Genomic DNA, 23,214 nt, shown 5'->3' with positions numbered 1-23,214 from the left:
ATGGAGGAAGGTGTGTGTTAGCTGATTAGTGATGGTCCCGTCTGCCAGCTACCATGAGGGGCTACACTCGCTTGAGGCACTTACGGAATAATGAGGTGTTGTTTGCGGAATGCAGCAAGGTTTCCCGGCACTTTCACACACAGACACACACAGACACACACCTATACACACACACACAGAGAAACACACACACACACAGACACACACCTATGCACACACACACACAGAGACACACACACACACAGACACACACCTATGCACACACACACAGAGAGACACACACACACACAGACATATACAGACCCTGACAGTTTCTTGAAGCATCCGTTATCTTTTAAAGTGTAAAGTTTTTAACTTCCAAGTTTAAAGTAAGTTTTTCTAAGATAATATGTATGAAGAAGATAAGAATTATATTTAACAAGTATAATTTAATCAAACTCCCCTACAAATATATGAGTCACGATGAGGTGCCCCCTGGTGTCCAATAAACAATACTGCAGGAAGCCAGGGTAGACAAGCAGCAGATTGGATGGAGACAAGTGTTGATTTGCCATTTACCATAGGTCAGACTCGTCAGACTCTCCAACTCTGATTGGAGCAGACGAGACAGGAGCGTCCACATCCCCAAACACCCCCTCCTCCCCTCCTCCCCTCCCAAATCTCCCAAGCCCCCATCATTAAAACTCAGGCCACACGCGTCCAGACAACGACAACACTTCTCTCCGCCGTGTCGAGGCGCCAGCAGTCAGTCGTCATCTGTTTTCATCTCCCCCTAGAGACAGGGGTCACCTATTAATCACCAAAACCAGTTTGACGTTAGAAGGCCACAGACGTCACAGAGAGGGCCCCATGCTGCGTGCGTGTGAGGCGAACAGGGTCGAGCAGCCAGACAGCTTGGCTGAGTAGAGGCGTCGCAGATGAAGGAACGCCGTCGCTAGATGAACAACAGGCAGCTTATCACAGGGAGCAAGCAATCATTGTGTTGTTATCTCATAAGCACTCGTCATTGAATGTGAAGGTCACAAATGAGAGATTGATTCAGTGTTTTGTTAAAGGTGAGCTGGAAAAGGAGGGGGGGTGTTTTGCCTGCTGCCGATTCATGGCAGGAAGTCACTGCCAGTCTAAAGTTTAGAGCCCCTGATTCACCTTGCCCATCTCTTTCTCCCCCAGATTGTTTGGCACCAAAGCCAGCAGCAAAGCTAGTTCCCCAGGCACGCCCGACTCAGGGAAGTGCCCCTCGGCTTTGGGCAGTCCTCACGGTACGTTGGCGCGCCAGCCCAGCCTAGACTCCCCCTCCTCGGGCACAGGCAGCCTGGGCAGCGCGGGCGGGCAGAGTGGAGGCAGTAGCCCGCTCTACGGCAAAGTCCCAGACCTGGGCACAGACTCGCCAGCCTCCAGTCCAGCCTCGGGTCTCTCCCTGCCCTCCAACGCCCGCCCCTGGCCTGCCAACCTGAGCAGCTCCTCAGCGGGCAGCAAGGACACCCTGAGCTGCCAGAGCATGACCAGTCTGCACACCAGCTCCGAGTCCATAGACCTGCCCCTGGGGCACCACGGCCCCAAAGTCACCCGGACCGGCAGCGTCAAGTCCACACTCTCTGAGGGGTGAGTGGAGAGCATGCAGGGTTTGGGTTTGGTCTTAGCTCAGTGTGTAGGCTGACATCTCACTGTTTTCATAGGGTTGTTTGCATGCAGTTTGGTTTCACTGTCAGGTTTATATGTCGGGTTTCTTAGAATCTTATGTATGGATGTTTATTGGTCTCTGGAATTCTGTGTTTTGTCCAAACTATTTATTTCATCGTGGAGAAATTATAAATTGTTCTGTACTCTGTAGAGAAGTAGATTTTAAAGATTTACGTTGATTTTTGTTGTTCTAATGTTATTGTTTTCTGTGTTTTAACAGCATGCCTCTTGACAGAAACACACTTCCCAAAAAGGGACTAAGGTACTTTCATAATCAACCTGGTTTTCTTCTATGTTCTAATGTGCATTCCCTATTGTGTGAGCATCTTCTTGTGTTTCTAACTGACAAACTGTCTTTGTGTTCATTAATTATCGTATTGGTATTGTAAAGCAATTGGATACAGACACAGGATTATATTGGACATTTAACTCAGATTCTCAGGCAGATAAGCTAGGTTTATGAAAGGCTTTGGGGTTAGTGTGGCCTGAAAGTTTGATATATTTAAAAGTGGTCAAAAGAGGTCATAGTGTACTATTACACTCTTTATAAACCATTAATGTAGGTTGTCGACAAACAAGGAGGATGAGGAAGAGAGGAGGAGAGGATGGGAGGAGGAAGAGGAAGAGAGGAGGAGAGGGGGAGGGGAGAGAGGAGGAGGAGAGGGAGAGGAGAGGAAGAGAGTAGGAGGAGGAAGAGAGGAGGAGGAAGAGAGGGGGGAGAGGAGAGAAAGAGAGGAGGAGGAAGAGAGGAAGAGAGGAGGGGAGAAGGAAAAGGAAGACAGGAGGAGGAAGAGAGAAGGACAGATTAGTACCAGTATTCTCTACATGAGAGTATGACAGACCCCGGCACGGTATTTGAAGACACCATAGCCCATAATAAGCTGACCTGGGCAGACGGTGGAGTTGTCATGGCAGCCGTAGCTCTGCTGGCTCTCCCCGAGGCAGGGCTGGCCCCCAAACCTGGCGGGAGGGCTGCTGCACCTCCTGCTCCGCATCGACAACCCGGCACACCCCTCACAACCCGACCTGGACGACCAGGGACTCCATGAGTAGTGGTTGCAGTTGGTGTTTTGTTAAAGTGTGTTGTGATATTCACCCTTTAGAGTCTTTTAGATTTTTAGTCTCTGCAGCCCACAGAATTACAGTGATCCCATAGTTAATAGGTGCTGAGCAGCTATTTGCTGAGTCATCTTTTTTAGACTACTACTGTCAAGGGCAGCCATTTTGAGTCAAGTTTCCATTACCCTCACTCTAATAACCAGAGCCTAGAGATGTGTCAACCCGTTCAAGAGGTGGGTTGGCGAGAGAAAGACAAAGCTCTCTCCATCCATCACTGTCCACCTATCAGTGGAACAAATGGCTTTTTTTTTCAATTACAGGGCCGGGCTATGTGTAGTCATCCAGACACAGAGCATGTTTTTGTAAAGCCCCTTTACTGTCATTTCAGTCATAAACTGGTGCTCATAGAGGCGGCTTGACAACACACATAGGAGGCTTAAAGCAGGGTTTCTACTGGTCGTAGAAGACGACCACAGGTTTACCTCAGTCCTATGGATGGTTGCATTTAAAGTAGCAAATTGCCTCCCAAACCGACACAATATCCATTTTGGGATGCAGAGCAAGCAGAGCCTTACCCATATTGAGCAGGTTCCCTTCCCTCTCCTATCCTGGTAGAGAATTAAAATCATCCGTCAGTTACATGCAAAGTGGGCCCTTTCATGACTAGCTAAAACACACAGAGATACCTGCTTTCAACAGACAAATGGATGTCAATCCGAATACTTTGTCTGATAGAATTCACAGTTCGGAATTCCATTCAGGGGAAATGAGCAGAGGTCAGTTGTGACAAGCTTAATCATGTGGGTGTCTAAAGGAGTCCATGTTGAAAGGATGAGCGTAAACTCCATTACGGCCCTGGAAGGATTAGGAGTGGCTGTGATAACACAGGCCGCTGCTGGAGAGACAGGAGGAGACGGGGTGCTTCTGTCACCGTCTCTAAAGTGTGAACTAAGTGACTGTGAAGTGTGTGTGTGTGTGTGCACAATCATTTGTGAATGTGCCCCCAGGTACCCTCCGTCCTCCAGGCAGGCATCCCACGAGGAAGGGAAGGAGTGGCTGCGCTCCCACTCCACAGGGGGGCTCCAGGACACGGGGAGCCAGTCTCCCATCTCCCCCCCTGGAGCGGCCTGCACCACCGTGGGCAAATACCACTACTCCAACCTGCGTAAGCTACACCCATGTTTCTGTGTCAATACAGAACCCATATGGGCCCATAAGTTGGTTCTGTTCTTTGGGTCTGTCACCTGTTCATGAGGAGTGTCTGTGTGTGTGTGTGTCCAGTGAGTCCCACCAACATCAGCCCGTACCCCGGCTCCACCAGCATGAGCCGCTCCAACAGCATCCCGGCCCACGACTCGTTTGAGCTGTACGGGGAGGGCCACCCGCTGGGGGGCAGCGCCACCTCCCTGGAGGAGCGCCCGCGCGGCATGAGCCGTTCCGGATCCTTCCGGGACAGCACTGACGAAGGTGAGCCTCGGAGGATTTGTCTGTGGCATGTGAAAGGGTAGTGTCCATGTGATGGGGGTTCATCATTCTTTGTGACTCTCTCTCTCTTTCTGTTTCTCCGTCTGTCTCTCTCTCTCTCTCTCTGTTTCTCTTAGTGCATGGTTCCTCTCTGTCCCTGGTGTCAAGCACGTCCTCCCTCTACTCTGCGGTAAGTGGTGTCCAACCTTTTCCTCTCGCGTTTGTTTTTCTATAGAAGAGAAGCAGCGTTTTTCAGAGAAACTGAAACTAGTTACTTTTTTTTAGCACCTTCAACCCTCCAGTAGCTGTGATAAATTAGTTCAACATCTATTATTGCTCTGCTCCACCTATCTTCTGTTTCGCAGGAAAGTTCAGAGAAACATAAGTGGAATTAGTTTAACAGACTGGATAGTTTTATTTTAGAGATGTTGCAATCAACCATGAAATATATTTTGTTGTGATTGTAATGTTCTTGTAATGTTTTATTGTGTTCAGCCTTTTAATGTGTTTTGGTCTGAGAACTCGACCATTCCTGCATGCTCCTCTTATCATTTGTGTTTGATTTAGTGCTTTTCTGTTTGCCATTTGTCTTCATTTCTTCTCATCTTTGGCATCATTTACCTTTTAAATAGTCTTTCATATCATCGTATATTACACATAGCCCTTTTATTTTGCAAACTCTAAATCATCATCTGATTTGAAGCTACAGGAGAGCTGACATCAATCACTAAAACAATCACTTAGTCATAATAAGGCCATAGGTGATAACCAATGAGAATGCTTGGCTAACAAAACAGTCAGAACCCCCTTCCTCTGTTGTCAGAGGGTTGTGTTGAGTGGCCGTGGTTACTATGGTTACCACTTGCTTGAAACCCGCCCCGTTTTCTTACATTCCAGGTGCTATTCTATCTGGACAAGGTAAAAGACTGTGCTGTCTGCTCTATGATGTCTCCACCCAGACAAGTATCCTCACCCCGTGCTGTAGATTAATGTGGCACCTGAAATGGGTTCCAATATGGTGGACATTTTTGGGGGTTTGGTGTGCAGGATAGTCCATTTTGTATTGTTTATAGCTATCTATTTAACTGTCACTCAGTTTAATATTACTGGTACAGTTTGGTAAACAACCTAGGGCAAAGTTCATTTAAAATGACACCAAAACCGATAACTGGTAAATGTAATGATGGTTCCATTTTATCCTCTTCTATCATCTATGGCCTTTTGGCTCATGCATCATTCTCAACATGACATCTAGCTTAATGTTGGTAACTCAGTCTTAGTTCATAGTTAAGGAGGGGGAACTACCAAAGTAAACTAGCTCTTATTGGGGGGGTCCTAAAGTATAATCTTAAAATTCATATAAACATGTTACATGTTTTAACTGTGATAAACATTGTTTATGAACTCAAATAAGCAGTTTTTAACAATGTATGCATTTTTTCTCATCCAGACCGAGGAAAAAGCCCATTCTGAGGTAAGAGGTTCAACTTAAAAAGTGAAAGTTTGTTTGGTTTGTCTGTGCTTCTAGTTTTGTGTGTACGTTATCTCTATAACAGTGTGTGCAGCTGTATAGCCACTCTCCAGAACTACAGTTGAGTAGGTGGTCTCTAACAGACTCATAATTAAACATGCCATCATTATACCACACAGACAGTACTACAAGTGATGGTACTGTACGATGACCTGGAATTTACAAGGTCAAAGCAGTTTAGCCCTATGTTGCATTGCTTTTCATGCGGAAGTCATTTCAAACCTTACTTGCTTTCACCAAACCCAAACAGCACTTTAATGACCTGTAGCACACAGCCTGACATGGACAAACACTACTCCTACACCCCAACTTATCCCTCTCCTTGTTGTCAGTTTATACCCCGCTACATCGCCTCGGTTTCTCCCGAGTTTCTGCTCTTGAGTCACTTCTGCATGTTTTGTGTTTAAATTATGTGTCCTTGTAAGTGTATCTGTGTCCTTGTAAGTGTACTAATTTGTCCAAGATCTGCCCCTGTCTTCCAGTCTCCTACCAAGACAGAAAGAACTGTACAGACTTTGTAATAACCCTCTCTTTCCCATGACATCTGCTGTTTGGAGAAAGCATGCAACATAAAGTTAATATGTGCTCTTCTCTTTTCAACCAAGGGCCAAACTGTCCAAAACACCACGGTAAACATTCATTTACAACTTCACGCTTTAACACATTGTTTTATACTGTGACACTTCACCAAAGACTTCTTCTTACCGCCAGTGCTACGAAAGGGTGTTCATTCCTCACCTGAAATGTCATGTTCATATTTATTATGAAAGGCCATGATTCAATAGGCATGATCTGTCTCATACTGAGGTCTGCATTGTTGTCGCAAACAAAACGTGACTGTGAAGATGATTCTGGAATGTTCTCTCCCTCCCTACGCAGCAAATCAGGAAGCTGCGTCGAGAGCTGGATGCGTCCCAGGAGAAGGTGGCGACCCTCACGTCCCAGCTGTCAGCTAATGTGAGTGTGTTTACGTCTACAGACACAAAGACACTGTCGCAGTGCAGTCTGGATGCCTCGGGGGTCCTTTGCATCCGAACCCTGACAGAAAAGGTTTTAGGGAAATGTTGTCTGGAATCCTTTTGAATGTGAGGCTTTGAGACACCCACTAATTCCTTTTTTTTTCACACTGGGTGTCTTAGGCTGCGATCTGTGGGTATGATTGTGTGTGTGTGCGTGCGTGCGTGCGTGTATGTGTGTCTATTTGAGAATTCACGTGTGTGCACTTCTTATGAACTGCATTGCTGTCAGGGATTTGAAGGTTGCGCGTGGAGGCGACTTGTTTACCAAGAATTGTTCTGGGAGGATGAGGCACCCAGCAGGGTGTCTGCATAGAGCGACGCTGATTCATCAAAGCTCAGAGAGGAACAGGGAGGGAGTCTAGATATTTTAGTCAGTTTCCGAGAGGGTCTTTCGGGGTGAAGAGAGCCTAATGCCTGGCTTCTTCTGAAAAGATGGAGGCTACTGTGTCTCAGCCTGGAGAGACTGATCAAGCACGGAGCAGAAAGGCCTTCTCCTCGCTTGACTGCCTTTGTTCCCAGATAGATTCAAAGGTAGACACTCCACTGTGAAGAAACGGTGGAGATGTAACGTGCACCAGTGAAGTCATGCTGATGGCTTTGTAGAAAAGTTGGATCGTTCGGCTGATGCAATGACTGAGACCTCTCCATGAGACTTCTCTGTTTCCAGCACGTTCCTCTGGTGGGTTGGAACGTCCTTCCCAGGCTTTCAGTGATGCTCCTGCTCCCTTGGCCCTGTTAGGATCAGGGAAACATATCCACAAAACTCCTGACTGAAAGGACCTGACTGAAGAAGGCCCAGTCTAAGATTGGAATTGTAACATCTTGATCTTCTTTAACTTTTGGGGGTATTTAGGATGAAGGCAGAATCGAAGAGTAGCACAAGATTAATATCTGATATCTAAAAGTGCCCTTTCATGATGCGTTGTGTATATAACAAGACATGAAAGAAATCCCTGAATCTTCCTCTTCCATGTTGAGATGATGGAAGGGTGGACAGGACACCCCCTGCCGTGTGGGCGTAGCTAGCACGAGACTCCTGATCCCAATCTGTTCCAGCAGGGGATTGGCCTGTGGAAATGTCAGCCTCCACAGACAGGCACACACATGCACTCATGCACACAAGAACGCATGCATGCAAGCACGCACACGTACACACAGACACGCACACACACAAAGCCCAAAGAGGGTGTCTCAATCCCAGCTTTCTCTGCCCATGCTGTGCCATAGGGAGAGCATGCTAATGTAGTCGGTCTCTCCTCTACTCTGAGTTCTGGTCTCTCTCTTCCCCCCAGAGTTGCAGTGCATTGTGCTCTGACTTTCTACAAGGCTGTGTTTTATGTGGCAAGGTTAGAGGCCAGTGGATGTGTGGGGCGATGACATGTTTAGAGGCTGCGTGTGTCTGTAGACACAATATCTGGAATAAATGAATACATTTAAATCCTCTTTAGGGTGTGAAGCTGCTCTTTCATTGGAGGGATCTGTGGTCTGCTGATTGAGGTCATAGTAATTACATCTGTGACTCGACTTAAAGATACTTGTTTACTGGTGTAGTATCCCATTACACACTGTCGAAGTAATTATGTTTGTAAGTCAACATAAAACTTTTTGAAAATGTAATGTTTCTTATGGATGTCTACTAGTAAGTAAAAATGGACTGTACATCAAACAAGTATTTTCATGTGCAGTGAGGTATGTAATCAGGATATGGGGGAAATAATTGAAATGAGTTTCGTATTTCTTTGTTTAATCCGAACAAAGCAGAAAGAGAAAAACAAGCATCCTGAAAAACGGATAAAAAAAAGATAAAAGGAACTAGCAGCCGAAGCGGCTCAGTATTGTACCAGGTGGCTCTGTTCTCTGGAAGGATTATACTCCTGGCCTTGGCTGTCATTAAAATGGGTTTAAGAGTTCAAGCTCATAGCCGTCTGTGCAGCATGTCTGCCCCTCCCTCCCTCCCTCTCTCCCACCTGACTTTTACCTCGGTTTCACCTTCCGTCACCCCCTTTCTTTCTCTCTCTCTCCCCCCTTTCTCTCTCAATCTATCACTCTCTCTCTCTTTCTCTCTCTGTCACACACACTCACACTCCTACCCTACTACATAGCCTTACATTATCCCCCTATTTCTCCTTGTAGTGCTTAGGTATTTAGCATAGCTGTAGCGTCTGACTCGGAATAGTGCTGTCCTGCTGTGTGCCGTGGATTCTTCCACACACACACATGTAGAAGTCCGTCAGTCTAGAAAGGTCTCAGGAGGGCTCAGAAGATGTATTTTTCGTCAAGCAGCAGTAAGGGCAGCTCACTGGCCGGCTCTCTGGTCTGGCCCACTCTGAACCGCTACCCAGGACCCCAAAAGAGACAGCCTGCCGTGGGTCGTAGGGTCAAGAGAGCCTGGGGGCTCACCTCCAGGACTGCACAGACGGCCCAACAGCGGGACGTATGGGCGCCCGCTCAGCCCTGCCTGCTGGGCGGACAGGTGGGGCAGCCGTGCTGGGTGTAGCATGTAGCACGTGGAAAAGCTTCCACTGGGTTTCTACACCTGACATTTTTAAAGCTTAAAACTTGAATTGGATTTCTGTAGAATATGTGCCGTGGGGGTTGTAGTGGGGTTGTTGCACTAGATTTGTGTGTGTGTGTATGCGTGCATGTCTGTGTGGGTGTGTGTGTATGTGTGCGTCTGGGCTCTGCCAACATAGCTGGTTTCTGTTGTGTGTGGGCACTAGGCTGGGTTCTGTGTGACTCACTGGTTGTGACAGGTGTTTGTGAATCAGTGCTCAGTGGGGTAAAGAGGGGTGTGAAGACACATTCTCTCCATCTCTCACGAACTCTCTCTCTCCCTAACTCTCTCTCTCTCACTAACTCTCTATCTCTCTCTATCTCTCACTAACTCTCTTTCTCTCTCTCTCACTAACTCTCTCTCTCACTAACTCTCCATTCCTTCCTTCCTCCCCGTGCATACACAGACGCTCACAGCACCTTGATTTTCAATGCAGTATCTTTGTCTATTTGTATCTCTCTCTCTCTCTTTCTCTCACTCACTCACTCTCTCTCTTTCTCTCACTCACTCACTCACTCTCTCTTTCTCTCACTCTCTCTCTCTCTCTCTCTCTCTCTCTCTCTCTCTCTCTCTCTCTCTCTCTCTCTTCACACACACACACACACACACATCTACCCAGCCATTTTCATGGAGCTTTAACTCCACCAGGCTCAGTGAAGCAGATGGCATGATGTTGTTAAACACAGGGCCTCCTTCAGTGTCCCTCAGCAAGTGCTTCTTCAGGTGAAAAACCCCAAGCGACGCACTGTTAGAGGAATAGCAACCCTTCCCAGGCCTGTGATGCAGGATATGTCACGTTGATAGTCTTACTGATATGAACCCAGGGTTGTGTGTGTGCACTTGACAAAATACCCTATCAGCTGTGAAATTACATTACTTTAATTTCCTCCGGAATGTTGTTGGAGTTTGTTGTTGATGTTGTCTTAAGCTTGAACCATTGTCATTGAAGTGAGAGTAATAGAGCCAAAGTCAGGCGTAAGAACTGTGTTGAATGGATGGATGGATAGATAGGTAGGTAAATAGATAGATAAATAGATAGATAGGTAGGTGGGTGGGTGGATGAATGGATACATAAACGCATAGACACTGTATTCTTCCCCTAGAGGATGAATACAGCAGTGTTATCCATCCACTGCACGTTGGAAGCATAGGAGCTGGTAGATCCGCATCTCTCTCCTCCAGAGACCTGTCTTGGCCTCCAGGCTCGTGTTCATACTACATCTGAGCATTTCTCCTTTGAACTGTCTCGTGTTCAGCTGCGTCTCCCATACACTTCAAAGCTATAACCCCAGTCCAGGGAGTGGAGTTCTGTTTTACAAGCTGGACTGCAAAGTGGTTTCAGTGCAGTTTTCGGGGCTTGTGACTTAACTTAGCCCTGTTGTTTGGGATTGTGTAATGTGTTTTTGTGGTTCGGTGGATGATTAGCTTGATGGAAGGTGTTTTTTTTTTTTTTTTTTTTTTTTTTATCTGGGAGAGAGGTGTCCCTAGTGAGGAGATTAGCAGAGAGAATTGTTGATGTAGCTGTGTTGTTTAAAGCTTATCCAAGGTGACTGACCGTCTGGAACATCTGACATGAACTTGAAAATTTGCCGTAAACACATTTGTTGTTGTGTCATAGTTTTTTTAAATATCTGCAGCCTTGAAATTAAAAAGTTCTTAATAATGTGGGGGGATAGATTAGATGTTTTAAAAGTGTGTGTGTGTGTGTTGGGGGGGGGAGGCACCTCCCACCCTTGTATGATGAAACCTACACCCCTGCACTGAGCTGTATCCATCCTGTTTATGCCCAGTTTATTCCAGCTCTGACAGCACTAAGGCCCTGTCCAGCAGCAGTTTGTTGACCGTGTTTCTGTGTGCTGACAGGCTCACCTGGTGGCGGCCTTTGAGAAGAGCCTGGGGAACATGACCTGTCGTCTGCAGAGCCTCACCATGACAGCAGAGCAGAAGGTACGTCTCTCACACACGCCTGTCACAGGACCAATGCTCGCAAGTCCAAGTTTACAAAGTGAACAGACACATTGGTTTTAAGAGTTCTCTGGAAGAGTATTTGTGTCCATATGTAGATGTTGGCGATTTGTTACACCCTACACTCCACAATAAGAATTTAACCAGGGATTGGAGATCCTCTTTGAGTGAGACAAGTTTTTCATGTTCTGTAAATGGTGCTTGAGTGAGATTACCGTCTCCCAGAACAACTCAGGTCGAGTAGAGATGATTTGAGGTCTGCAACAGACAGTTTCTGTTTGCTGACAGAATGTGCTCAAAGTCGTCCGCACAGGGAAACCCGAGTGCATCCATCAATCAATCTATCGACACACATGCGTGCACACGCATGCACGCACACGACCTAACATCGATGAGCCTCGCCAGTCCTAATCCTCTCTAAATGAAAGCGGGGAAGATTCTAGAGGGTCTTCTTTGTCAAACAAGGAACTGCTCCCTCCAAACTTTTAATTAAAGTCGAAACTCTATCACAGGCCCACAGCAGATTTGGAGGGGTGGAATCAGAGAGCCCATTACTTTATCTAATCGTGTCGATCCAGTAGAGAGCAGCTGGTATGATGGAGGTTCAATCCAAACAGGTGGGGGGTGGAGTCGGCTGGAAAACTCTGGAGAAATATTGAGGAAACTGGAAGCTTATCCTCTCAAACCTGTTTAAGGCTTATCTGTGTGTGTGCTTTGAGTCTGGGGTATCTGACAAAAATATCTATCAACTGCCATTTTTGTGAGGGATTTAAATTGGCACCCCCTGGCCAAACAAAAGAAAGGCAGGCTGTGTTCAGATTTAAAGTTGTAGAGACAGTGAAACACGTTTAGGGAGGGAATCTGTTCAAATAATTTCCCCTGATAATCCCTTTTTGAACAGACACTTTTCTCATTGTTTGCGGGATTACGGATATCTCTTAAAACCATTTTACAGCGGTGCTTGCGTTTTGATCAGACGTGATGCTGAGGCTAGATATGAAGCTGTCGGAGTTAGGATCCGTCTGTAGAGGTTGGCCTCTGACAACTTTTTCCATCTGCAGGAGTCAGAGCTGGCAGAGTTGAGAGAGACCATCGAGGCGCTGAAAGCCCAGAACACAGACGCCCAGACAGCCATCCAAGTGGCCCTCAACGGCCCCGACCACCTCCACAAAGGTACCCGGGGCACCCAACCCTGCACACACACCCATGGCGTAGGCGAAAGGAGTGCTCCATTATCTCCATCTCAACCCACGCACACCCGCGAGAGTGGCGATGCGCCTCTTCAGAGTTCTTTACCTCCATTTTGCCTGAAGGGCTGTTGATCTCAAGCGCCAGCCACACACACTGCAGCACTTTGAAGAGGGAGGATATAAAACGATGCCTGTTTCCCTGTCTCCCAGACCTGCGCATCAGACGACAGCACTCCTCAGAGAGCATGTCTAGTATCAACAGCGCCGCCAGTCACTCCAGCATGGGCAGCGCCAAGGACGTGGAGGACAAGAAGAAGAAGAAAAAGAGCTGGGTAAGTGAATTGGTGCTTAGCATAGAAGAAGAGTGCCTCGTGCGTCTGAAGGCCGGTCCACGTGGTGTGGTCCAGCTCCCACTGACCCCCACATCCAAGCACAAACCCTCCGCCGAGAGGTCAGTCTCGTTGTCGTTACTGTGACTCGTGCTGAAATTCCAACCCTTTCTCTCGCCCTCTCAATACACCCTGCCAGGGAAAGGAGAGAGGCAACAAGGTGAATATGAAAGTATACCATACCACCTGCATGTCCAGTGCAGGTGTGTGTGTGTGTGTGTGTGTGTGTGTGTGTGAGAGAGAGAGAGAGAGAGAGAGAGAGAGAGAGAGAGAGAGAGAGAGAGAGAGAGAGAGAGAGAGAGAAGATACCAATAGAAAAGATTATCTATCAGTGCTGTCTCCAAATCCTCAGCCTCCTCCTTGACTCCGAGTCCCCCCCGCCCTCCACACCCCTCTCCTGTTGTGGATGCACCTCTGCCCCCTGTGGAGATAATCTGACACCCTTTGAAGAAAACAATGTTTGATAAACTTCCCCCTACGCTTGTTCTTTAGTGCGGCTGACTAGTGGAAACTGTGTGTATGACAACTGGTGATGAAAACACATTTTGCCATGGCCTTTTCAAAATATCATATTTTATATTTTTTAAACTTTTAAAGACACCTTTGACATCTTCACGCCAAGCTCCAATGTAGGGCCAGTAAAACTCTGTTTGGAATAGTCGGTAATGAAACATGGACGCTAATACAAGGGCTGTGTATTTTATGATTAAATTCCCTCAACACATCTTACGCTGGCACTCAGAGTGAGCGCCAAGCTCAAACATGCTCAGAAATACAAATCGGGATCTTTGTTATGCAGCCATTAATTATTCATTTGTATAAATTCTGCCTGGTTGCCCCTGTGGCCTGAAACTTTGTGGAAGTGCTGCTTGGAGGAGGCTGGATTGCCTGTGATCTGGCTGAAGAGCAGCGGGCCTGTAACGCACAACAAGGAGCAGACACACATATGCATTCGCACACACACAAACGCGCAGCAGTGAAGAAGAGACAGAGCAGTCACTCACACACAATCACACATGAAATGCGTTTTCCCGTCTAGGGAACAGTTGTTCAGCTTGTACAGGAACCAAATGGTCTCCTTCCTCAGGCTCTTTGCCACGGGAAAAGGGAGGGTGTAATGAAAACAAATGTTCCTGGGACCCCTCTGCAAAGCAGAACTAGAGATAAAGGCAGCTCCGGGTATTCCTGCTCACAGCCTCAAACCAGTGTGCCCCTGACTGTTTGTAGTTCCAGAGAGACTAGCAGGTGTGTGTGTGTGTGGGGTTCCAGGCAGAGGAGGAAGTGTGTGTACACGTGGTAACAGTCGGGTGTGTTTTATCTTCAGGTGGCTGATTCCATCCCAGCACAGGTCAGTTGCTCCCCCTTCTCTCAACGCGCCTGCCGTACGTGTGCTGTGGTTCCCCTTTTCTTCGTCTCTTCCTCTTCTCCCCTTCCGCCCCCCTTTTTTCCTCCTCAGTCCCCCATCGGCATGGAAACAGACCCCCCCTCCTCCTCTCTGTCCATTTTTGACTGCTTGTTTGTTCTTAGTTCCAGGACCCTCAAAAGTCTGGTTTCATCCTCCAACCCCTCCCCCCCCCATCCCTGCATTCTCTTATTATAACTGAGACCGTTGCCGTCTGACTGGAGCCTTTCTGCAGTTGCCTTGCCCCTTTCAAAACTGTCCGATGTTGTTCATAGGAACAGCCCCGACCTCCTCCTTGCGTGACAGGAAGTGATGTCCCAGGGTGTCGAAGAAGGGCGGTCGGGGGGGCCCGATGTTGATGTTTCTGGCGTCTGTCTTGCAGCTGCGGAGCTCCTTCAAGCAGGCGTTCAGCAAGAAGAAGACCAGCAAGTCGCAGTCGTCCCACGACGAGATGGAGGAGATGACCGACTCCTCGCTGCCGTCTTCGCCCAAGCTCCAGCACGCCAGCCGACAGGGCAGCGTCCCCACGCTGCGCTCGTCGCCCTCCACCACAGAGTGAGTGCGGTCGGGCCGACACGCGTCTGTGAAGACGCACACATACATAGACAACGTGTACGCAAGCAAGGTCACGAGTCGACAGGAAACACATACAACACTTCTGCATCATTCCTTTTTTTTATTCTGGATTTTATTTGGCTTTCTTTTAACCTTGAACTTTTCTTTCTCTTTTCTTTGACCTTTCCATTCCTCCATTCCATGGGTCTGTAGCAAGTGTTTTTGCGATAGCAAGTCCTCCCCCATTTGGATGTCTAAGAAAAGGCAAAACGGTCATGTGATCTACAAGCACAGATCTCGGTAACAGGCAGTGTGTGGTGGCATGCTCCCGGGGGAGGGGGGGGGGGGGGGGGGACGTTGAGTTCATTCATTTGCATCTCTTAATCCCATCAAAACGCCCTCTCTTTTACCTCGTAACACAACCAGATTTCGACCCACAATTCTGAAATAAGCTACAGAATTGGACTAATATCCATATTTCTCAGACTGTCTAGACAGTCAGTCATGCATTGGCTATGTTAATGAATGCCCAATGTAGGAAATCACACTGGTCAATCACTATGCCCAGAAAGTGACATGCATGCTAGTGTGTGTGTGGGACAGCCAGTTGGTCAGCTGACTTACTCTGTTTGAGACACCTGCCAATATTATTTTAGCAGTAACTTTCTGGGAAATGCAACACGGTGTGGATTTCAAGTTCATTTCTCAATTTAAGATGACATATCAAACTGTGACCTGCCTGGGTTCAGTAAAACCGTTGAACATTTGAAACTTGGAGAGAGGACTTACTCCTGATCCACTGGACCGCAGTCTTTGCTTGAAATAGCACAACATGGAAGAGTGGCCCCGTTCCTCTCCATCCCTGTGTTACCGTAGATACTGTGCTTACAATCAATAGCTGTGTTCACGTGTGTGTGTGTGTGTGTGAAGTTTCCTACAGAGTGAATCCTGTCTGGTCCAGAGGCAAAGCTCTGTCTGTTTTCCTCCCAGTGATCATGGTTCAGTCCATGTGTGGACATTGATTCCCTCCAGTGTGTGTATATTTGTAAACCATATTCTCTCTGCTGTGTTTTTGTATACAGTATTTTTCTCCAGTGTGTATGGGTGTATCTGTGTATGTATGGGTATATCTCGCCCCTGTGTGACCCCTGTGTGACCCCTGTGTGACCCCTGTGTGACCCGGCAGGCTGTGTGAGTGCACGGAGGCCGAGGCAGAGATAATCCTGCAGCTGAAGAACGAGCTGAGGGAGAAGGAGCTCAAGCTCACTGACATCCGCCTGGAGGCCCTCAGCTCCGCCCACCACCTCGACCAGATACGAGAGGCCATGAACCGCATGCAGGTGAGATAACGCCATCACCCGCGTTTAAATTGACACAAGGCTGCGGTACAGGGCTGGGGGTGGGCCTTGGCCCTTGAGCCTAACCCCAATAAGAGTTAGGTTACCCCCCTAGTTTACATTTACATTTAGTCATTTAGCAGACGCTCTTATCCAGAGCGACTTACAGTAAGTACAGGGACATTCCCCCGAGGCAAGTAGGGTGAAGTGCCTTGCCCAAGGACACAACGTCATGGTGTGGCCGAGAATCAAACTGGCGACGTTTAGATTACTAGCCCGACTCCCTCACCGCTCAGCCACCTGACTCCTGCTAGTTAACTAACTGGAATGGTCAATCATTTATGAGACAGGCTGAAAACGGGTTGTTAGGAGTGTTAACCGTTAACCCTAACTCCTGATATGTGGCTTTCAGTTATTTTCATGAAAGATTACTCACTGACTAGTGAGATGCATCAAAGATCACCTCAAACCTGCCAGCAATGTATCATCTTTCTCCAGGCCCCTTGTTGATAGTCATAGGTGTACAACTCTGTCTTTGATAGAAAGTCTCTCTTTTACCAGCTGCCAGAGAAATGACAGCCTCTGGCCTCAATCCTCAATCCTCCTCAATCAGTTTCCATGATGGGGAAAGAAAGGGACATTTCCAGGAGGCAAGGGGGGTGTTGTGTTGTGAGGTGGAGTTGCACCAGGGCTCTCTTAGTGGATTGTTCTGGATGTTTGGTGTGTCCAGAGGGTGACTGGAGGGTGGGGGGGAGAGACTGGTACTGACACCTCCTCCCACCACAGGGCACCCAGCAGTGCCAGACAGTCTTGGCACAAGGGTAACACCCCCCTCACACACACTCACACATCCCTTTTGAGCTGTCTGAGCTGTGTGACTGCTTGTGGCCCCATGCACTCAGTGACCGCAACTACACGGAACAAGTCCAATATTGCCTGTGAGGAAAGAAATGTACCCTAAATTCAAGGGTAAATAGGTGTCATTGATACTTCTAGACAGCTATTATCAGCTGTTGATTTATTTTTGACTCCCAAATAACACTATGTGCCTCAACTTCTGATCTGTAAATAATCTGAGCGAGTTTTATCTGAGATTAGGCTTGTGAACACCCCGACACAAAGAGACTCTTTAAGATTATTATCCTTCTTATGGCTCACAATGGCAGTAACACTGATCCACTATAATAACAAATGGCCAGCCTGAATGAAAGAAAATCATAGTCTCCTAATTGTGTTTTTTCAATCCATCTCTTACACACAACTAGGTCGCTTAGTATGAATAAACAAAAAGTACATCCACGTTAATCTCATTGACCCCGGTCATTTTCCCGGTTATTTCCCTGGTTGTCTTTTTCTGGTGGTATCAGAACGAGATCGAGCTGCTGAAGGCGGAGAATGACCGCCTCAAGTCCACGGGCAACACCACGCCGGCCGCCACTCCGGCCAAGGCGGCCCGCCCGCCCTCCGAGACCTCCAGCACCTCCTCGTCCTCCTCGCGCCAGTCCCTGGGGCTATCCCTGAACAACCTCAACATCACAGACACCATCATGTCAGGTGAGCCAGGCCCCTCCTCCTGGTCAATATAGGCCCCTCCTCCTGGTCAATATAGGCCCCTCCTCCTGGTCACTCCAGGCCCCTCCTCCTGGTCACTCCAGGCCCCTCCTCCTGGTCACTCCAGGCCCCTCCTCCTGGTCAATATAGGCCCCTCCTCCTGGTCAATATAGGCCCCTCCTCCTGGTCACTCCAGGCCCCTCCTCCTGGTCAATCTAGGTCCCTTCTCCTGGTCACTCCAGGCCCCTCCTCCTGGTCACTCCAGGCCCCTCCTCCTGGTCACTCCAGGCCCCTCCTCCTGGTCACTCCAGGCCCCTCCTCCCGGTCACTCGGCTGTGTCTGGCTCTCTCTCTAGGGGTGGACTGTGGCAGGACGACCAAGACCTTCCTGCTGTTTTAGTAGCCCTACATGACTCAGGACTGTTGGGAATCTCAAGTACTAAGTGTGTGGGAGAAGGGGCAGCAGGTCACAGCTGTAGCCATATGGGTAGTTCTGATCAGGTCCCCAAGCAATGTATTTCCCGTTAATCTTGACTAAAACAACCAATAAAGATTCAACCGTCATTATTTCCCTTAAGAGCGAATGATCATTACCACGTTGCAGTGTATGCAGATAGGATTCCCTGAAGTCAGAGTCTGCACGCCGCGCAAGAAATTATACAAAACAGAAAACAAGTCCGAACTAATTTTGTGTAGAGTGAAATACAGGCAACATTTTATTACAAAGCCTTGCAACATAAGCCATGCACCCTCCCAGGGCTTGTTGGATGGAAAAGGGTGGGGAGGTTAGCCTCTTCACTTGTCTTCTAATTAAAGTAGAAAGCACACCGCTCTCCCAAGACTCAGACCCGCTTATTTGAAGGAGGGATGAGTCGGGAGCAGAGTGTGGGAGGACGAGGAGGGCCGTTATCACCCCTTCACAGAGCCCTGCGTGCCGGCAAGCCCGATGAATACCAAGTAGCAGCTTTCATACCAGTATGGAACGTGCTGCTCTGTGTGAATAAAGAGAGAAGGAGTTGAGAGGGACAGGGAAATAGCACGTCTGGAATTAATATCAAGAGTTCCTAGCAGTGGGACCGTGCTGGGGTCCCGACAACCTTATCTAGCCAACAGGAAGTGTGTTAGTTGGAAAGTTCATACGGCTTTATTACATTGAAACTCGGAGGGACAGGTGACTGTTTTTCATTTGCAGCTATAGTTTATTTTCGCACTTGATACAAAGTGTTGTGTTTGTGCCTGCAGACATCCTCCTGGATGACAGTTATGAGGGCAATCTGCGCAAAGAGGGCCGCAGTGTCAGGATTGTGGTCACCATCAACAGTGGATTTTATAAGACCAAGGTAATTGAAGTCTTTGTTGTTGTTGTTTGAAAGACTGTAAAACTGTAACTTGCCGTTGTCTGTCCTGCATACTGAGACAGAATGGCTTCTTTTTTTTGTAAGGGGATTGCATTTTATGATTCATTCACCATTATGGTCTCTTCAGGGTACACACAGACAAGCATATCTCATTGGCTCCATCGGGGTCAGTGGGAAAACCAAGTGGGACGTTCTGGACGGTGTCATCAGACGTCTGTTCAAGGTGAAACTCTCACTGTTCCTCTAAATCTTCTCCCCTGTAACTCTTGGCCTTCTAACAGGGTTGGACAGCCCTGCTGTATACCCAGAGTGATGAGTGAAGAGTGAACTCACACTGTCTGTCTCTCTCTCTCTTTCCCTTCTCGCTGTAGGAGTATGTGTTCCGGGTGGACCCGATGACCAGCCTGGGGTTGAACTCGGACAGTATCGTGTGCTACAGGATGGGCGACGTGGTGAGGGCCCATGCCTCTGAAGTGCCTGAGCTGCTGCCCTGTGGCTACCTGGTGGGGGAAAACAACCTCATCACTGTGAACCTCAAAGGTGCGCTGGAGAAGGAGCTCAGGAGGACACTGTACTACTCACACACATATGTAGAGGGCGAGTGTTGCTGGTAGCTAGGTTCAAACACCGGGGCTGTTGACCTTTCAATGGTGAAAAGCCATTTTGTATTTTGTATTTGTAGGCCCATTACACTCAAGTTAATAGTTAGGTATCATTTTATTTTTTTCAGCTGTATAATTTCATGCTCATCTAAATATGTTCTGTTTTATTGTTGAAATTCAATGGTCCTTTCACTGCAGCTGTCCATTCATTTGAACTGTTGCATATTCACAGCTGGGTCCATTAGAGGGGAGATGCTCTAGATCAATTGAGCTGTTGAATCTGGGTATTTTTGCTCTGTGAATGTTAATGTGTTTTCATAGTGGAAAGTGTAGGGCAGAGCCAATTCCCTGTTCTGGATGCTTCCACTGTCATTAAAACCCATTGGGTGGAAATAAGGATTTGTGTTTCTGGTAGTTGTCGTATCTGTCTGAGTGAAAGTGTGTCATTGAGACCTTACTGAATGCATGAATAAGACTGAATTAGTTGTATGTGTGTCTTTTTGAAAAGCGTCCTTAATATGATCATTTGTATGCTAACAAAACCACATTTGGTGCCTGTGAGTAGGGGGGGTTGAGGTTGTCATAGAAATATGATTCGCTCTGCCTGAGTGGATACAATACATTTCTGTTCCAGGCTTTTGAACTGTAATGATCTTTTCTTTACATTTTCCTATGAACAAACAGTCTCCCCCAGCCTAATCCTTTTCTTCTCTCGCCCCAGGTGTAAAGGAGAACAGTATAGACAGCCTGGTGTTTGACACCCTCATCCCCAAGCCCATCATCCAGAGGTACCTCAACCTGCTCATGGAGCACCGGCGCATCATCCTCTCTGGGCCCAGTGGCACGGGCAAGTCCTTCCTGGCCAGCAAGCTGGCAGAGTACATCGTCACCAAGTCGGGCCGCGAGGTCACCGAGCGCAACGTGGCCAGCTTCAACGTGGACCAGAAGTCCAGCAAGGTAGGCGGTTGGTTCACAAGTGGGTTAAATAATAAGTGTAGTCTGACTCTCGGATTAACGCTTCATTGTTTGTATGTGTGTGCGTACGTGTGTGTATGCACGTGCCGTGTGTGTGTGTGTGTGTGTGTGCAGGACCTGCGTCAGTACTTGTCCAGCCTGGCGGAGCAGTGTAACACTGAGGAGACTGAGACAGAGCTGCCCACGGTGGTGATCCTGGACAACCTGCATCACATCGGCTCCCTCAGCGACATCTTCAATGGCTTCCTCAACTGCAAGTACCACAAATGGTGAGGGGAGAGTCGAGAAAGGTCCGCTAGCACAAAAAGCTAGAGGATGCTCTCTTCACCAAGGCATGTAGGGAGGAGAACAGTCGCACAGACTGTTCAGATTTCTTATGATAGTGATGAGAAATGATGATGAGGATGTTAAATATTACAATGATGATCGTGATAGTTGCACATTTTGATGGTTAAAATTGACGATAACTGTTGATTATACAAACATTTTCTTTTTAACTTGCAACAATCACAATCATTTCTGTGTACCAAGGTCTAATGTAGCAGTCACAATTCACATGGTATTGTTGTGAAAATGATTGTGTCTCGCTTCTGATATGGGGTCCTAAGCAACAATCGTGGTTTCAGTCATGGGTCACAGCGTGATGATACAATCCATACTCTAGACACACAGTGCCCTCCAAAAGTATTGGAACAGTGAGGCCAATTCCTTTATTTTTGCTGTAGACTGAAAACATTTGGGCTTGACATCAAACGATGAATGTGAAACCAGAGATCAACGTTTCAGCTTTTATTTCCAGGTATTTACATCAGGATCTGATGCACAAATTAGAAAATATCACCTTTTTGTTCGAACCCACCCATTTGTCACGTGAGCAAAAGTATTGGAACATGTGACTGACAGGTGTGTTTTGTTGCCCAGGTGTGTCCTATTACATACATTATTCAATCAATAAATACCACTGAATGTCTACACTCAGGTTCAGATTGGGTAAGATAGGTTTTGTCTATGCAGACTGTATTCAGAGGTGAAAACAACATGAAAACCAGAGCGCTGTCTTTGGGTGAAAAACAAGCAATTGTGAGTCTTAGAGAAGATGGAAAATCAATCAGAGCCATTGCAGAAACATTGGCCATAGCCAGTACAACCATTTGGAATGTCCTGAAGAAGAAGAAAACTACTGGTGTACTAAGTAACAGACGTCGAACAGGTAGACCAAGGAAAACATCAGCAGTTGATGACAGAAACATTGTGAGAGCTGTAAAGAAAGACCCTAAAACAACTGTTAGTGAGATCAGCAACAACCTCCAGATGGCAGGAGTGAAGGTATCACTATCTACTGTTCGCAGAAGACTTCATGAACAAAAGTACAAGGGCTACACCAGAAGATGCAAACCACTCATTAGCAAGAAGAATAGGAAGGCCAGGCTGGAAATTGCCAAAAAGTACAGAGATGAACCTCAAAAATTCTGGGACAAAGTTTTATGGACTGATGAGACAAAGATTAACTTTTACCAAAGTGATGGAAAGGCTAAAGTTTGGAGAAAGAAAGGAACTGCTCATGATCCCAAACACACAAGCTCATCTGTGAAACACGGTGGAGGTAATGTCATGGCTTGGGCTTGCATGGCTTCTTCTGGGACGGGCTCATTAATCTTCATTGAGGATGTAACACATGATGGCAGCAGCAAAATGACCTCGGAAGTCTACAGAAACATTTTGTCTGCCAATTTAAGGAAAGATGCAACCAAACTGATTGGCAGAGCCTTCATCATGCAGCAAGATAACGACCCAAAACACACTGCCAAAACAACAAAGGAGTTCATTAGGGGCAAGAAATGGAAGGTATTAGACTGGCCAAGTCAATCTCCAGACTTAAACCCTATAGAGCATGCATTTTACCTGCTTAAGAGGAGACTGAAGGGAGGAACCCCACAAAACAAACAACAACTGAAAGAGGCTGCAGTGAAAGCCTGGGAAAGCATCAAAAAGGAAGAATACAAAAGTTTGGTGACGTCAATGGGTCACAGACTTGCTGCAGTTATTGAAAGCAAAGGATTTGCAACTAAATATTAAGTCTTATTCACTTAAATATGTTTTAAGTATATCTGTTCCAATACTTTTGCTCACATGACAAATGGGTGGATTCAAACAAAATGTGATATTTTCTTAGTTGTGCATCAGATCCTGATGTAAATACCTGGAAATAAAAGCTGAAACGTTGATCTCTGGTCTCACGTTCATTATTTGATGTCAAGCCCAAATGTTTTCAGTCTACAGCAAAAATAAAGGAATTCGCCTCACTGTTCCAATACTTTTGGAGGGCACTGTATTTTCCTCCTATTCCTCTCTGTCAAATACAATCCCAGTTCTGCAGCAAGAAGTGAATTGGCCTGGCCTTCTGTGTAATTGCTTCGCCGTCGAGATAATTGACTTGCTTGTTGTGCTGTCTGCTTCCCTCCTCCAGCCCATATGTGATCGGGACGATGAATCAGGGGGTGTCCTCCTCCCCCAACCTGGAGCTGCACCACAACTTCAGGTTCGTGGAGCCTCAGCAACATCTACAAACCCTCCATAGAAATCT

General features: G+C 47.2%; 1 protein-coding gene across 1 annotated transcript in view; it reads left to right on the top strand.

The window, feature by feature from the left end:
* LOC124469350 (neuron navigator 3-like) overlaps positions 1-23,214 on the top strand; it is a 135,322-nt gene that overhangs the window by 106,730 nt on the left and 5,378 nt on the right. Inside the window, 23 exon segments of the mRNA XM_047022581.1 lie at positions 1,171-1,602; positions 1,901-1,942; positions 3,747-3,904; positions 4,021-4,206; positions 4,341-4,393; positions 5,101-5,121; positions 5,654-5,677; positions 6,340-6,363; positions 6,614-6,691; positions 11,171-11,254; positions 12,334-12,445; positions 12,673-12,794; positions 14,176-14,199; positions 14,636-14,808; positions 15,022-15,108; positions 15,995-16,148; positions 17,513-17,699; positions 18,938-19,035; positions 19,181-19,276; positions 19,425-19,593; positions 20,377-20,612; positions 20,745-20,899; positions 23,098-23,169. Coding sequence (XP_046878537.1) covers positions 1,171-1,602; positions 1,901-1,942; positions 3,747-3,904; positions 4,021-4,206; positions 4,341-4,393; positions 5,101-5,121; positions 5,654-5,677; positions 6,340-6,363; positions 6,614-6,691; positions 11,171-11,254; positions 12,334-12,445; positions 12,673-12,794; positions 14,176-14,199; positions 14,636-14,808; positions 15,022-15,108; positions 15,995-16,148; positions 17,513-17,699; positions 18,938-19,035; positions 19,181-19,276; positions 19,425-19,593; positions 20,377-20,612; positions 20,745-20,899; positions 23,098-23,169 — 2,787 coding nt within the window.

Source organism: Hypomesus transpacificus, chromosome 7, assembly GCF_021917145.1.
Source record: "Hypomesus transpacificus isolate Combined female chromosome 7, fHypTra1, whole genome shotgun sequence".
NCBI lineage: Eukaryota > Metazoa > Chordata > Actinopteri > Osmeriformes > Osmeridae > Hypomesus > Hypomesus transpacificus.
Note: the sequence above shows the minus strand (reverse complement) of the source record. Positions and strands in the feature narration are given on the sequence as shown.